The sequence below is a fragment of the Beta vulgaris genome, chromosome 9, assembly GCF_026745355.1.
Source record: "Beta vulgaris subsp. vulgaris cultivar EL10 chromosome 9, EL10.2, whole genome shotgun sequence".
In the NCBI taxonomy this organism is placed as follows: Eukaryota; Viridiplantae; Streptophyta; class Magnoliopsida; order Caryophyllales; family Amaranthaceae; genus Beta; species Beta vulgaris.
In genome coordinates, this window is record NC_079210.1 from 54721283 (window position 1) to 54733639 (window position 12357).

Sequence of the window (12357 nt, forward strand, 5' to 3'; positions counted from 1 at the left end):
GGATTATGCTCCAAAACTAGTCAAATAGTTTTCCTAATAGTTAGGAGTTTAGGACTAGTTTCTAAGAATTAGTTAGTGGGCTAACAAGTAGTGGTCTACATAATGGTCTATTTAGTGGAATAGTAAGTAGTGGGCATGTTATTAGTAGTGTTTTGTATGCCTATTTAAAGATTGTTTTGTTTAGTATTGATGTACATGAAAAATATATTAAAATGTAGTCTTTATAATTCTCTCTAAATTTCTCTTTTTTCTCCTCTAAAAAATTCTGATAGTTTTTAGAGTAGAGAGGAGATTGACTAAAATATGGAGAAGTTTTGCATTAAACTTGCTCAATTAATCTCAATACAATAAGTGCTTTTTATAGGCTTACAATAAAAAGTAACTAACCTAAAAGTTAGCCACACTACTAAGTAGTGGAAAACATGTCCTATACCATATCCTCTATAACTACTATTCACTAATCACATTTTAATTATAAAATAAATTACTCACTAACTTACTACTAGCCACTAATCCAAATTGTTAGGAAAATCATTTGACTACTTTTGGAGCATAATCCAACAAACCCCTTTGCTCCAAAAGTTGTAGCAGCTATTTGTAACATCCTATTTTGCGTCATATCGAACCCACTTTGTCAACATTTCAATATGTTGATGCACATTATCACCAACATTTTTTTTTGTTGATGCACATTATCGCCAACTTCACAGTTTTGATGCACTTCTCACCAACGTCACATTTTCGGAGCACTTCTCTCACCACGACCTTGTGAAGCACTTCTCTTCACCACGACTTTGTGAAGCGCTTCTCTTCACCACGACCTTGTGAAGCACTTCTTTTCACCACGACTTTGTGAAGCACTTCTCTTCACCACTTTGCATATAATCACAAATATATTTTTTTCAACCACTCTTGCCATGGAGGTTTGCCCTACATTTTTTTTTCACTCATAAAACAGAAGATGGCCTGCAATGGCTTACTTCTTACTCTCTCTCTCTTTCTCTCTCGCCTTTTTTTTTTTTTTTGTGGCCTCCAAGGATCTAACCTAAAGCTCTTGATACCATGATAGTTTTTAGAGTAGAGAGGAGATTGAATAAAATATGGAGAAGTTTTGCATTAAACTTGCTCAATTAATCTCAATACAATAAGTGCTTTTTATAGGCTTACAATAAAAAGTAACTAACCTAAAAGTTAGCCACACTACTAAGTAGTGGAAAACATGTCCTATACCATATCCTCTATAACTACTATTCACTAATCACATTTTAATTATAAAATAAATTACTCACTAACTTACTACTAGCCACTAATCCAAATTGTTAGGAAAATCATTTGACTACTTTTGGAGCATAATCCAACAAACCCATCTTGGAAAGGTAGCAGAGTTCACTCATGGTAAACTCTGTAGAGCTGTTTAATTGCATTGAGTAAATAAGTAGTTTTATTATCTTATTACAAAAATACCCTTGGGTGTACCATGAGTAAACTCTGTTACCTTTTCAATATGGGGGTATTATCTAGTATTTTTTATTTTTTTACAAGGCAAGGAAAATTAGCTTACAAGAAAGGGGAAAAATTTGAAATTCTCTTGACAAGAGGTAATAATCGAACCCATGTCACAGGGGTGGAAAGAGGACCTTACAACTACTAGACCAACTTTGATTCTGGGTACTACTTAATACTCCATCCGTTTCATTTTAATCTACCCACTTACACTTTTCACGCATGCCAATGTAAAACTTTGAGGACATATATCTCTAGTTTTGTATTTGTAAAAATTATAAAAAGTACATATTAACAAAATACATGTTATGATGAAATAATGAATCTAACAAGATCCCACATGACTATATTTTCATCAGCGTATACATCACAAATGATGGTCAAAGTGAAATTTGTAAATAGTATAAAATGTCAAAGTGTGTAGATTAAAATGAAACGGAAGAGTACTTACTAGTTACTAGACAAGGGATGTGGTGTTTACTCTTTGCTTGGTATTCTCTTTGAGGACTGGTTTTAGAAAGGAAGAATTTGTTCGTCCTCCGAAACTAACTTCTTTGCACGTAAACCAAAAGATAATAATCAACTAACAACTAGGAGTAGATAAATCAAGAAAGGCCGGCTACCAGCTTTGTGGTAATTGAATTCTTCAACATGAAAAAATGGAAGTAAAGATTATCACAATTCCTTAAAGAAAATGCCCACTAAAACATACATCACCCAAAAAGTCCTAAAAGAAACCAACATTTCCCTTGCTAGGCTGCTACCATGGCAGAGTCCTCTGTTCAATCAGCCGTACAACGCCTAGGAAATCTCCTCACAGAAGAAGAACAAAATCTACGTGCAATCGAAGAAAAGGCGGAGCAGCTTCGAGACGAGCTCGATTGGCTGCATTGCTTCTTAAGGGAAGCTGATACAAGTAGATATGTCGATCCTAGAGTTAGGCTATGTTCAGTTCACCTTATTTTTGCTTATTTCAGATCTAATCAGATCAGATCAGATCAGATCAGATCAGATCAGAAAAAATAAGTTCAGATCAGATCAGATCAGAAAAAATAAGTTCAGATCAGATCAGATCAGATCAGATCAGACCAGATCAGATCAGATCAGATCAGATCAGTTCAGATCATATCATGCTTATATTTAAAAACTTATTATTATTAAATATCTTTCACTACATATTAATAAAAATTATAATAATTGAATATTAATAAAGTACTCATTGAGACGAATCAAACAAGACCCCACATGACTATTTTTTTCTTATATATTGAGAAAAATCTAAAAGATTATCTCTTAATTGTGAATAGTGTCAAGATTCTAAGTGATAAAGATAAAAAAAAATACAAAGGGAGTATTATTATTTACTAGTACATTTGTTCAAAAGAATTATTATTATTGTTGTTGTTGTACTTATTAATTATTAATATTGGTAATTATTATTAATCTTATGTTACCATTATAAATGTCATTGTTATTATTATATTAAGTTATTTTGTTGTTATTAAATAATAGAAAATTAAAAGCCACGTGTTAAGAACATAAGATTGACGCAAAAATAAGAAATATATAAAATATGATATCTCAAATTCATGATACGAAACTACTATGTTCGGATTACATTTCAAAATAAGCTAAGTGTGAGATACAAATTATAAATTTAGATTCGGTATACCTCTTCCTACCGAATTTCAAATCTCTCTAGCTATTTGAAGTTGCACGATATTTATTTATTTTTTGCTCAAGTCATAGTTGTTTGTATATCTTGTTCTATTTTATATGGAAAAAAAAAGAGTTCAGTTTGCCGACTTCTCAAGTGTGAAACTTTTTTTTAAGGGAAAGTGTGAAACATTGTATAAGTGCTCTTATAAAATAATGACTTGAGTTATATAATTATTTTTAGTAATAATAATTTATGATTATAATTATTGTTGTTCTTATAATAATGATAATAATAATAATTATTATTAATAATAAAAGTTGTATAAAAGTTGTAATAGAAATAAAATGATAATAATAGTAACACTATAAAGAATATCTTATAATGTATTGCATAATATGATTTACAAAGTAATAATATAATAGTAATAATAATATATATTTATAAAAGATAAGATCTTGTTGAAAAATAAGTTCAGATCAGATCAGATCAGATCAGATCAGATCAGATCAGATCAGATCAAAAAATAAGTTCAGATCAGATCAGATCAGAAAAAATAAGTTCAGATCAGATCAGATCAGAAAAAATAAGTTCAGATCAGATCAGATCAGATCAGATAAGTTCAGATCAGAAAATTTCAGGTGAACTGAACATAGCCTTAGTAGATGGATGATTCAAATACAAGAAATCGCATATGAAGCTGAGGATATTGTAGAACTCTTCCTTTACAAACTCATAAGTCACCAAAATCAAGAGCATGCAGGAAAAACAACTGTGATCAAGAGTAAACTTGAAAGGTACTTATGGGTTTTTGGTGAGGCTAAAGCCATACATGATGCTAGTAATAATATTGAGGCTTTACGAGCTAAAATCGCTACGTTAACTTCAAGGCTTCAAGCTTATGGATTTAAGATCACAAGGTCGGATTTCGATTCTTTGACATCTAGAGTACATGCACTAGATGTCATTAAGGAAGAAAAATTTGTTGGGTTGGATGATCAAGTGAAGAAGATTGTGTGTGATTTGGTGGGTGAGACAGGAGAAAATAGGGTAATTGGTGTATGGGGTAAAAGTGGTGTAGGGAAGACTACTTTGGCAAAGGAAGTTTACTTTGATCATGTAATTAGGAAACATTTTAACAGGTTTTCTTGGGTTCATGTGCCACAAAATTGGAAATTTTGTGGTCTTTTGAGAGGGATTTTAACTTGTTTTGCGACGAAATCGGATGATGAGATTAGCATAATGACTGATCAAGAGTTGATTAATGAGGTATATGAAGTTTTGCTAGAGAAGAAGTGTTTGGTGGTTTTAGATAATGTATGGAGTTGGGAGATTTGGGATGGTATAAAAGCAGCATTTCCTGGAGATGATGATATAGATTCAGGAAGCAAATTTTTGTTTACAACAGAAAATAGGCAGGTTGCTGAGAAAATGTATGAGGGAGCAATGATTCATGAGATTAAATGTTTAAGTTATGATCAGAGTTGGGAGCTTCTTCAATCAAACTTGGGTAGTATTCCAGCACAAATCTTTGGAATTGATGGTAAGGGTCAACCAAATATTTTCCTTTGTTTCCTTCACATTGCACTTAATTACCTACCGTTTACTCCAAGTATTTTTTTTTTTAATATTAATTATGTCAAATTTGTGTCGTAGATATCCTTTTCATATCAATCATAGCCTTTTAGTTGACCTTTTTATTTCACACGTTATATTTTACTCTTTTTAAGGGTCCAAATTATCATTTTTATCTCTCTTGTTTTTTTCACCGACCAGTCTAGCATGACCAATTAAAGCATGACACATGACTTTTCTCTTGATATATTGACCAAGTTTGGACGTAGTCAAACTTGACATTGTAAATAAACTTGGATTTATTGTGTCAAATGCCTGTCAATGTACTCAGCAACTCTTATTCTCCACATTTAACACTATCTTATTAATTTTTCTCGCTAAGTTTGGGGTTCTTCACCATTTGTTTGCATTTATTTCCTTCTGATATGCTACTAAGGTTCCGTTTGGTAGGACGTAAAATATTTTTCTAGAAATCCGTTTTCCTCTATTTTTAGTTTTACATTGTTTGGTTGGCAAAGAACTGTAAAACCATTTTCCCTTGAAGTAAAATTACACTCTCAATGATGGAAAATCATTTTCCCTTCAAAATGAAGGGAAAACTATTTTCCTTATCTCTCTTACACACTTCTCTTACTACCTCCTTACTTTCCTTTCATATTTCTTTCATTTCATTATTTTTCTTACATAGAACCAAACAACGAAAAACTAATTTTGGAAGTGTGTTTTCCATTGTAAATTATTTTTCATGAAAATCGTTTTACACAGAAAATGTTTTACGCCCTACCAAAACGGAGCCTAAGTACTTACCCATACTATATATTCATTAAACTTGCATTACAAATATAGGTACTCCAAAAATGATGGAAATGGTAAAGAAAATGTTGAAATTATGCCAAGGAATACCATTGGCAATTACTGCTCTTGGAGGTCTTATGGTAACCAAGAAAACACCAGAAGAGTGGCAAATCCTTCTTGATTTCTTGAGTTCTCACAACAACGGGAAAAATCACGAACAATCATATGAAAAAGTAATGGAAGTGTGCTATTATGCATTACCATATTACCTAAAGAATTGCTTCCTTCATTTAGGAAACTTTCCAGAAAATTTCGATATTCCTACTAAGAACTTATGCAACATGTGGGTAGCTGAAGGTATTGTGGTATTAACGAATGGTGAAGTTTGTAGGGGTGAATCATTAGAAGATTTTGCAGAGAATTGCTTAAGTGAGTTGTTACAGAGAGGTTTGGTTCAAGTATCACAAAGAAAATCTTCAAATGGTAGTGTAAAATCTTGTAGAATGCATGACCTTATGCGAGATTTATGCTTAAGAGTATCCAAAGAAGAAAATTTCCTAAGCATAAGGGACTTTGATTCCAATGAAGTAGTAGTAAATGGGAAAACACGTCGATTGGCCATATACTTGGGACAAGAAGGTAAAGATCAAATTCCACTTCCTTCAAAAATTTCCATCATTAGGTCTCTTTTGTTGTTCCCTTCACAAAAAGAGAGACCAGAAGTAAATCATGCATCGCTTAAAGCTCTTTGTCGAGACTCTCAGTTACTTCGCGTCTTAGACTTTCAAGGAGTCGTAGTAAGTTCCAAGACCTTGCCTAAGGAAATTGGGGACTTGATTTATTTAAGGTACTTAAGCTTAAGGGATATGCTTCTTACAAAGGTACCACCAACATTGGGTTGTTTAAGGTGGCTTGAAACACTTGATTTACGAGCAAAGGTAAGGTTAGAGATACCTAATGTTTTGTGGTGCTTTCAAAGGTTAAGACATTTATACCTTCCTTGCTACTTCACCATCAAAGATTCTGAAAAATTAAGATTAGACAACTTGAACAACTTATTAACACTGAAAAATGTTAACCATTTCATACTCGAAGATGTCCTTGCGATGAAGAATCTGAAAAAAGCCTCAGTTAGGTACATGCCTGAGAATGAACACATTGAATTCATTCAAAAATCGCCTGACATTGTGTTTGGCCTCACTGTATTTAGAGCTATAATAGGCAAAGAGCAAGTGAACTCGTTGATAAGTTTCGACAACTTGATCAAACTCGAGCTAAAAGGAGAGGTTTCAGTTACGATAAATAACATCGAATTTCCTCCAAATTTGAAGAAGTTGGTCCTAGATTTTTGTGGGATAATGGAAGATCCAATGCCGGTATTAGAGAAGCTTACTATGTTAACAAGTCTTTGCCTTGATCACCAAGCATATGTGGGGGAAAAGATGATTTGCTCTGCTTTAGGCTTCCCTCAACTTACTTATTTGAGGCTTAATGGCTTGAAAAATCTGCAAGATTTGAATGTAGAAAAAGGTGCAATGTTGAACCTCAAATACTTGGAGGTAAAATATTGTGAAAGATTGACAAGGATTCCTGAAGAGCTTCCTGAAAAGGTTCAAATTACACATATTTGACAAAGATCTTCATGAAATATAATTTTGTGCAGCATTTTCTGGAGTTTTGCTAAGTGTTGTGTGGTATTGAATGATACATTTTGGCTGTAAAATTCTGTTTGTTTTTCGCCTTGTTGGGTGTATTTGTGTTCGAACATCCAATTAATTGAAAACGTCTGTAAAAGTTGTATTATCACTAAGAGAACATTAATCGTTGAACACTTGAACTGAGCCTTGTTTGTTTATTTTATAAAGTTTTTATATTTCTGATCGAAGTGTGTATATTTACAATACAATATTTTGACATTGAAATTTTTTCGGTTAGTAAATTCATAGTGATGGACGGACAGTATTAGAAAAGATACTGGCTTTCGGATTAACTCATTTGAATTCTATGAGACTTTGTAGGAGACGTACTACTGTCTTAGGAATAGGTAGCTGGTAGTTGTTGTACTAGTTGCTAGCTATTAGTCTATTAGATATACTTACCTTGTTCAAAGTTAGCTCTCCAAAAAATTAAAAAAACTAATATGAACCCGGTGCACACTAATTAGTGTGCACCCGATCCATATCACGTGAGTTTAGGAGTGTATGTTAAAATAATATAGTATATGTTAAAATGATATAGTGTATGTTAAAATGATATCATATATATTAAAATGATATAGTGTATGTTAAAATGATATAGTGCATGTTAAAATGATATAGTGTATATCTATTTTTGATATAGTGTATCTATTTTTGATATAGTGTATGTTTCTATAATGCGTTTAAGTAAATATTTTCCTATAGGATATAGTGTACCTAGTTATGATATAGTGTTCCTATATGATATAGTGTACCTAGTTATGATATAGTGTGCCTCTGTATGATATAGTGTACGTAGTTATGATATAGTGTATCTATTTTTGATATAGTGTACCTATGTATCATATAGTGTAATCTATTTTTGATATAGTGTATAAGTGAGTACTTCTTAACCGGTCACGTGCCTGACCTGGTCCACACTATTTTTAGTGTGAACTGGGTCCATGCAAGACGGAAGCTTCTAAAACCATTAGTGTTCACTAACTATTTGGATTAGTGTAAGAACACAAATATGATACGTGTGAAAGCTACTTATACTACAAAAATTAAGGGCCCATTCGGTATTACTATGGTTTTTTGTTTTTTGATTTTTTGATTTTCAAAGTCATATGATATATGTCTTATAATTAATAAAAAAATTAGTCAAAATTTATTGAGAACATGATGATTTTGAAAACTGATAACTGAAAAGTGAAGACCACTTTTTCTGGTTTTCAGTTTTTAGTTTTTTAAAAAAAACTGAAAACTGTAAACAAAAAACGATAACGAACAGGCCCTAAATTCTTTTGGTATTTTCTAAAACATGACCTGAACTACTACAAACTTTAGTAAGCTATTTCATCAAATTAAAGATCACTTGTTATTATTATTGTTAGAGTTTTGACTTGGTCAAATATCTAAAATATGCTTAGTATTATCCTATTATTGATCATGGGAAGCGATTACATGAAGTCATGAAGTATGTTGCATATATTATGTTTGCGAGGGCTCTCTAATTTGTGTCCTTGACAAGTTTTATGATTTTGGGAAAATGATTATTATTTTAGAAATTTTTCGGAAAAATATGAGGATATATATATATATATATATATATATATATATATATATCCTCATATTAATCAACCAAAATGATAGTGTGAATATCTCTATTAGATAAGGCAACATATGGGGGACACAAAAAAATATAAAAAAAAGGAAAAAGATAGACATAACTACCTGCTTCATTTAAAATAAAAAGGGAAAAAAAGAAAAAAAAACCAATTTAAATTGAAATGCGGTTTTTTTAAAAACCAAAATGCAAAGATAGTTCTTCTACACCATTAATTTAATTTTTCTATCATGGCATATAACGCTGGTGTACATTATGCCATGATAGTTACAAATCAAGAGTATTATATAAAATTGTCTTGCCATCGACATTCTAAACGAATGACGTCCATTGGACAAAATTTTGGCGATTGGCATAAACTGATAAATACTGATCGAGGGAGTATATGCATGGCCAATTAATTAGTAGATGTTGGTATGAGGTGTTGGATGTGCATCTTACACCAACTCCAAAACGCAAGACAAGAAGAATGAAACGCACCATTCAACATGCAAAAAGTAATTGATTTGACAGCCAATGTACATTCCCATTACATCCAGTGTACATGTCGAAAATTCAAAAAGTAACTGATTTGACAGTTACTGTTCACCATTTAATAACTGATTTGATGTCAACCGCCATCATTTTCCCCATATACTCTTCACCACTTCTCTTTTTTCCACACTCAACCACCTTGTACGTTCTTGGCTTCGTGGTTGTTCATTAACAAAATCAAAATGTACAATGACAGCCCCCAACTGAAAGTAACCCAATTCCTGAAGCTGATGTCAAGTGAGTAATTTGCAATCTTTATACACTGGTGTGTTGATGTTTGTTCACTAATAAAATTCAATATGTACAATTACAGTCCCATACCTCATAGTGCTCCAGGTGCCTAATAATAAAAAAAGGTACCGTAACCAACGTAAATAAGGATAAATCACAATGTACATTGATGGTCATTACTTTGATCACTGAAAATCCCCAAATGTACACTCGTATATTATTGTAGACCAAACCATATGCATTTGTACATTAAAAAAATTGTTTCAGCAAATAAATGAGAGAGAAAGAGAGTGAATGAGTGAGTGATGAGAGTGAAAGAGTTGGCCCACTTTCAAAAATACTGCCAAAAGCCAGCCAAATTTTGGCTCCTCTAAGACCATCAAACGACATCATTTTTGACAAGGTGTAGGATGCTCATCCTACACTTCGGTGCACGATCTAATTTGCGTATGCATGGCAATGCTTCCTGTGTGTTGATTTTCAACATTTAACAGTTCATGGAGTCGTCTAATTGCATATTCCAGTCAAATTTAGGTGATTCCTGCACTTATTCAAGGTCACCAAGTAGTTGCACATTATGACGAGGAATGATGATACGTCTGATAAAATGCAGCAGGTGGGTCAGACTTTAACGACCGTTGTGACTGGTGGAGATAATAAGCTTTGCCTTTGCTCAACAAAACCATGTGATCGATCGAGCAAAAACTTGGATGTATAATTGTATACTCTGATATCACTATATCAGGACCCCTAGGTTTTTATATGCATTAATATTTTTATCATGTCTTCTTCAACAATAAGGGTGTCAAATAAATGTTTCACATAAATGACTAATAATATCTATTTATACAAATAAAAAAGTGCTTACTATAAAACTTGAACCCTCAATCTATAATAGTAGATGAGGTCAAAACTTAGAAGGATTATTCAAAGTCAAAATTTGGGACATCTCCTGAGCTACACACTAATTAGAGTAATAAGGTGCGTTCTTTTTAGCTGAGTATAAATACAAGATTGGCTAACCAATGCAAGTAGTACTTGGTCTAGTGGTAAGGAGATCACCCTTCCGACCTCAAAGTTGGGGGTTCAATCCCACTAGATGCATTTTGAGGATAGGGACTCCCCTTACCCTTTCCCCTTACTATCAAAGTGTCTGGCCCTTTAATACCCGAGTGGGCTTGGACCACTTCTTCTTACAAAAAAAAATACAAAATTGGCTAACTCTAGTAATACAAAGATCATAAAAATTATACAATAATACTTACAAAGTACATGCCATCAGCAAGATTATATTACTAAACTATAAAATATACTATATATTACAGAAAACACGGAGGATATATAGTAATCATACACAAATAAAGCTATGGGCAATGTAATATAATATATGACTTTGGAAAACACACCTCATTGTTTGATACTCATGAGTCATGTGTATCTCCTCCCCTTTTTTTTCAAGTTGAGAATATAATATGTAGTTACACTGCCTTGTATTATCAGGTAGATGTTGTAGTTTAGCGGGTATTACTTAGAATTTTAGGGTATTATCTAGGATTTGAGTCTTCATTCCAACAATATATTAGAGATTTTAGTTTTGTATCCAGTCATTGAGTTGGTATATCCTACAAGTACAAACTGGTAATCTAACAAGGGTTGATTTTCTAATCATTTATCTTTTCTAATAAAAAAAAAATCAGCTTACGTACATATCCATTAAAAATACAGTTCAGTCTGATGAGCCACTTCAGAGTCATTAGTACAATCTGCAAAATAATACTCCATACAGTAACTAGGAGGGCTGGGGAAATCCTAACTGCAATATTACAATTTTTCTGAGTCTTTATTTCTAATACAATACTTAGCCATTGAATCTGCAACGTTGTTGAGGCTTCAGTACAGTTGCAGTGCATGATCCTGATTCCTGATCTCGTCAAAGTTCTTGACTAACCTCTTGGTCTATGAGTTGTGTGGCCATTAAGTTAATGTTTATTGGGTATTTTTGTCTTAAAATTACTTTTTTTTCTTCTTTTTTCTTTAAAATAAAATGGAACAACAATAATTGTTTCTTGAAATGGTGTAAACAATAAATAGGGGCACATATTTCAAAAGAAAGCTAGGAGTATTTTGGAAAGTTTTATGTAGAAATGAAGGATAATATAGTCCAAATAAATTGATAAAAAAATAGGCATAACATTTTGCGACACTTCTCATTTTTCATGCGAATTAAGAAAAATGAAAGGAGTAGTACGACTTCTCAAAAAGAAAATTAAGAAAGTGGTTATTTGGTACTTATGTTTTGAAACTAGGTTTTTATTTTCTTTTTTCCTTTAGAAAAATAAAAAAGTAATAAATGCTTCTTCAAATGGTACAAAATAATAAATAGGAGTACACATTTTGAAAGAAAAGTAGGGGTATTTCGAAAGTTTATGTAGAAATTGAGGATCATGTAACTATGTAAGTCCAAGCAAATTACCCCGCTTCTTCTCTCTCTTTCACTATTCTCACCTGGGTTCCTGACTTTGGTTGCTTGGCCGGGGTAGATCAGAAGTGTTAGTAAAAAAAAAACAAACACAATATTTTAGGACACTCAAAAAGAAATGTGAGTACTATATTATGGGACAGATAGATTATATATTAACAACAAATATAAAATTTAAATGTTGCATTATAAATATTACTGAGCAACTATAAATATAAAATAGATAGAGGAGGTGATCATGGGCCGGGCCAAGCCTTAAAAAAATTTCCCATTGGTT

The 12357-nt window shown here is 32.4% G+C and overlaps 1 protein-coding gene across 1 annotated transcript; it reads left to right on the top strand.

Annotated features, from left to right (window-relative positions):
* Positions 1–1977: 1977 nt before the first annotated feature.
* Positions 1978–7353, top strand: LOC104905073 (putative disease resistance protein At1g50180). Its single transcript, XM_010693514.3, has 3 exons — positions 1978–2444; positions 3823–4703; positions 5582–7353. The coding sequence occupies exons 1-3, from the start codon at positions 2269–2271 to the stop codon at positions 7159–7161; spliced, it is 2637 nt and encodes an 878-aa protein (XP_010691816.3). The 5' UTR covers positions 1978–2268; the 3' UTR covers positions 7162–7353.
* Positions 7354–12357: the final 5004 nt, after the last annotated feature.

Excerpts from the sequence above, each read along its gene's own strand:
- LOC104905073 (XM_010693514.3), top strand. The coding sequence starts at position 2,269 with ATGGCAGAGTCCTCTGTTCAATCAGCCGTACAACGCCTAGGAAATCTC. Across the intron at positions 2,445-3,822 it reads TATGTCGATCCTAGAGTTAG|TAGATGGATGATTCAAATAC; the intron begins GCTATGTTCAGT and ends ACATAGCCTTAG. Across the intron at positions 4,704-5,581 it reads ACAAATCTTTGGAATTGATG|GTACTCCAAAAATGATGGAA; the intron begins GTAAGGGTCAAC and ends TTACAAATATAG.